A 2,948-nucleotide genomic window follows, 5' to 3' on the forward strand; every position below is an offset into this window, starting at 1 on the left:
TTGGGGAAGGGGCACGGGGACGGCCTGGAAACCTCCCCGGGGCTGCAGGGATGCAGGCCGATGCAGCAGCGCAGGAGTCCGCTTGGGCCCCGGGAGCGCGGAGGAGCCAGGTCCCTCTGGCCGGCACCGGAGGGGCTCACGTGTAGGAAAGCAGGTTGATATCGTAGCAGCCGTCCACCTGGAAAAGAGCAACCGTCGGTCCCTGCACAGCACCATCGCTCTGCTGGGACAGCCCACCCCAAACCCTCACCCCATCCCGCAGGGAGCAGCCCCCTCTGGGAGGGCTCCTCCAGCAGTGTGGCCAGGCCGGAGCACCCACAAGCAGGATGGCGGGACTCACGTCGAAGCGCCCGATGCGGGCAGCTGCCTGGCGAGCCCGGATCACCTCTGTCAGCACCCACATTTGCTGGACCTCCGTCGACACCTTCTCCGGGTCAGGGAGCTCCTGGAAAGAAGCGGGCATAATGCTGCGGAGCGGGGATGGCCCAGACGGGCTGGGACACCCTGGGCTCGGGCAGCAGTGTGGCCAGATGGCTGTGCCCCCCGGGGAGCCAGGCACTATCGCGATGGTGCCCACGCTCCAGACCTGCCGGTGGTTTCCCAACACGGGGTGAGCAGGGCCCCGCTCTAGGAAACGGGTGACCCTGAGGCCTGGGTGCCATGGTGCCGACACAGCCCGTCTCTCCAGGCAGGCGTCCAGGGCAAGGACAGAAAGCAGATCACTGGCTAATGATTAAAAACCTAATCGCACAGTCCAGAGTTTCCCAACAGCCTCTCTTCGCCACGCTCCCTGGGCCAGGCAGCAGAAACCCCACTGCAGGCGCCGGTTCCCCGCAGGGACCTTTAGCCAGGCGGGACTTGCAGGCTCCGCAGCAGCTCTCCAGGCTGGGGTGAAGCTCCGCACCACTTCTCCCCTGCCCCAGTATCCCCCCGGACCACCCCTTGCCAAGGGCGGTGTGATCCAAGCGATCATCAAGGGACCGGGGTGTCCAGCCAGACAGCTGGGCAGGGACCAGAGCTCCCAGGCCTGTCGCGGCTGGCAGAAGCCTTGCCGCCAACGCAGCGTAAGCTCCGTAGCACCAAAGCCTGGCGGCAGAACTGCCCCGGAGGTGCTGTGCGGCGTGGCCCTGCTCCTGGCCCAGCGCCCGTGGCTGATTCAGCAGGTTTCCGTGGGCGAGCCAGCTGCCTGCCCCTGCCCTGCTCTGCCCGGACTTTGCTCACCAAAGGCCGCCAGAGAGGCAGATGTGGCTCGCAAGCTGTAAACATGTGCCATGGCTGTGACCTCCCTCCGCCCGCATGCCGCCCCCGCTGGGCAATGCGCTCCCTGGGGTGCACCCTCTGCAAAACACCGGGGACCAGCCAAGCCACCCTGTCCCCGCGTGTCCCACCCGCCGCCTGAGCGATGCTGCGCACCCACCGCTCCCATGGGGACATTCCTGTCCCCAGACTAGAGGGCAGGTAGACTTAAGTGTCACCTCAAATCACACATCCCCATGGAGATATTTTTCTTCCGAACACTGCAAACTACCTCCAGCACAAGGCAGGTTATTGTGGGGCTCCGCAGCTATTCCTGGTGGGGGTGTGGAGCCGACGGGGCAGGGATGGGGCCGGCAGCCTCACAGGGGACGCTCCTGCCCGCGGCCGGCACCCCATGCAGGTCCCTCCTTCCCCCTAATACCTCAGCGAGGATCACTCACCCCGTGTAGGCTGGCTGGCTGCTCTGGAGGAGTCAACTGGGAGAGCCAGGAGGGGAAATCTTTCTGGGGGCTCTGAAAGAGATCCAGAGGGTCACACAAGAGTGTCCCCGATCCCACCTCCATCCCCGCCTGGCAGGGAGGGCAGCACCGGCCCCCGCTCACCTTCTGTCTGGGAGGGAAAATCTGCAGCTCCTCAATGGTGAAGTGGAGCCAGACCGGGGAGGGCTGCCGCAGGATGAACCGCACCGCTGTTACCTGGTCCACGTCGCACAGCATCTGCTGGGACAAGGACGAAGGGAGCTGTCACCGCAGGGGCTGGCCAGGCTGGCGCTGCTCCGGGGCAGCTTGTGGGATTTCCTCCAAAAAAGCCCCAACCCACCCCAGATGGAAGGAGCCCAAGGGACGTGTCACCTCACGGTGGCTGGCTGGGCAGAGCCAGGCACGGGCCGGACCAGCACGGGGACCCTCGCTGCTGAGAAGGGCTGGCAGGGGCAGGAGAGCCGCTGCCGTGGGGGCACGGTGGGACATCGGCACGGGGCCCCAGGGCCCGGGAGCCGTCCCGGGGTGTGGGCAAAGAGGGGCGAGCCCCAGAGGCGCGGGTGACGCCACGGTCACCGTCCAGCCATGCCGACCTGGTGGCGGCGGAGGGAGAAGTAGTCCTGGGAGCCCTCCTCGGTGTGCGGGCAGGGCATCAGGCAGTAGTCCCGCAGGCAGGTCACCCACCGGCGGGAGCCGCTGGGGCCGGGGCGCTGCACCCGCACGCTCAGGAAGGCCGTGTAGAAGTTCCTGAAGACGATCTCCTGCACCTGCGGGACCGGCGGCCTCAGCCCCCGCACCGGCAGCCCCCCTCCCCGTACCGGGACCGCCACCCGCACGGGCATCCCCCTCCCGTACCACTACTGGCACCGGCACCCCTCCCGCCCCGTACCGGTACCGGCACTGGCGCCCACATCCCTCCCGCCCTTCCCCTACTGGGACCGGCACCGGCATCCCTCCCCCCCCCGTACCGGTACTGGCGCTGGATCACCCCCCACGCCGGTACCGGTACCAGCACCAGCACCCTCCCGCCATACCGGTACCAGCACCAGCATCCTCCCCCCTGCTGGGACCGGCACCGGCATCGCTCCCCCCATACCGGGTCCCGGACCGCCCCCAGCATCCCGCCCAACACCGGTACGGGTGCTGCCCCTGGTAACGCCCCGGCACCGGCACCCAGCCGGTACCGGCACCGCCCCCGGCGTCCCCCCTCCC

At 68.1% G+C, this 2,948-nt stretch overlaps 1 protein-coding gene across 1 annotated transcript; it reads right to left on the bottom strand.

Moving 5' to 3' along the window:
- Nucleotides 1–6: 6 nt before the first annotated feature.
- Nucleotides 7–2,578, bottom strand: NICN1 (nicolin 1). Its single transcript, XM_010561615.1, has 5 exons — nucleotides 2,330–2,578; nucleotides 1,860–1,973; nucleotides 1,698–1,769; nucleotides 341–445; nucleotides 7–178 (listed from the first exon to the last, which is right to left on the bottom strand). Exons 1-5 carry the CDS (start codon nucleotides 2,576–2,578, stop codon nucleotides 137–139), a joined length of 582 nt encoding a protein of 193 aa, XP_010559917.1. The 3' UTR covers nucleotides 7–136.
- Nucleotides 2,579–2,948: the final 370 nt, after the last annotated feature.

Source organism: Haliaeetus leucocephalus, unplaced genomic scaffold (assembly GCF_000737465.1).
Source record: "Haliaeetus leucocephalus isolate CR32 unplaced genomic scaffold, Haliaeetus_leucocephalus-4.0 Scaffold148, whole genome shotgun sequence".
NCBI classification, from domain to species: Eukaryota; Metazoa; Chordata; class Aves; order Accipitriformes; family Accipitridae; genus Haliaeetus; species Haliaeetus leucocephalus.

Excerpts from the sequence above, each read along its gene's own strand:
- NICN1 (XM_010561615.1), bottom strand. The coding sequence starts at position 2,578 with ATGCCCGTGCGGGTGGCGGTCCCGGTACGGGGAGGGGGGCTGCCGGTG. Across the intron at positions 446-1,697 it reads AGCCAGCCAGCCTACACGGG|GAGCTCCCTGACCCGGAGAA; the intron begins GTGAGTGATCCT and ends GCTTCTTTCCAG. Across the intron at positions 179-340 it reads CCCGCATCGGGCGCTTCGAC|GTGGACGGCTGCTACGATAT; the intron begins GTGAGTCCCGCC and ends GCTCTTTTCCAG.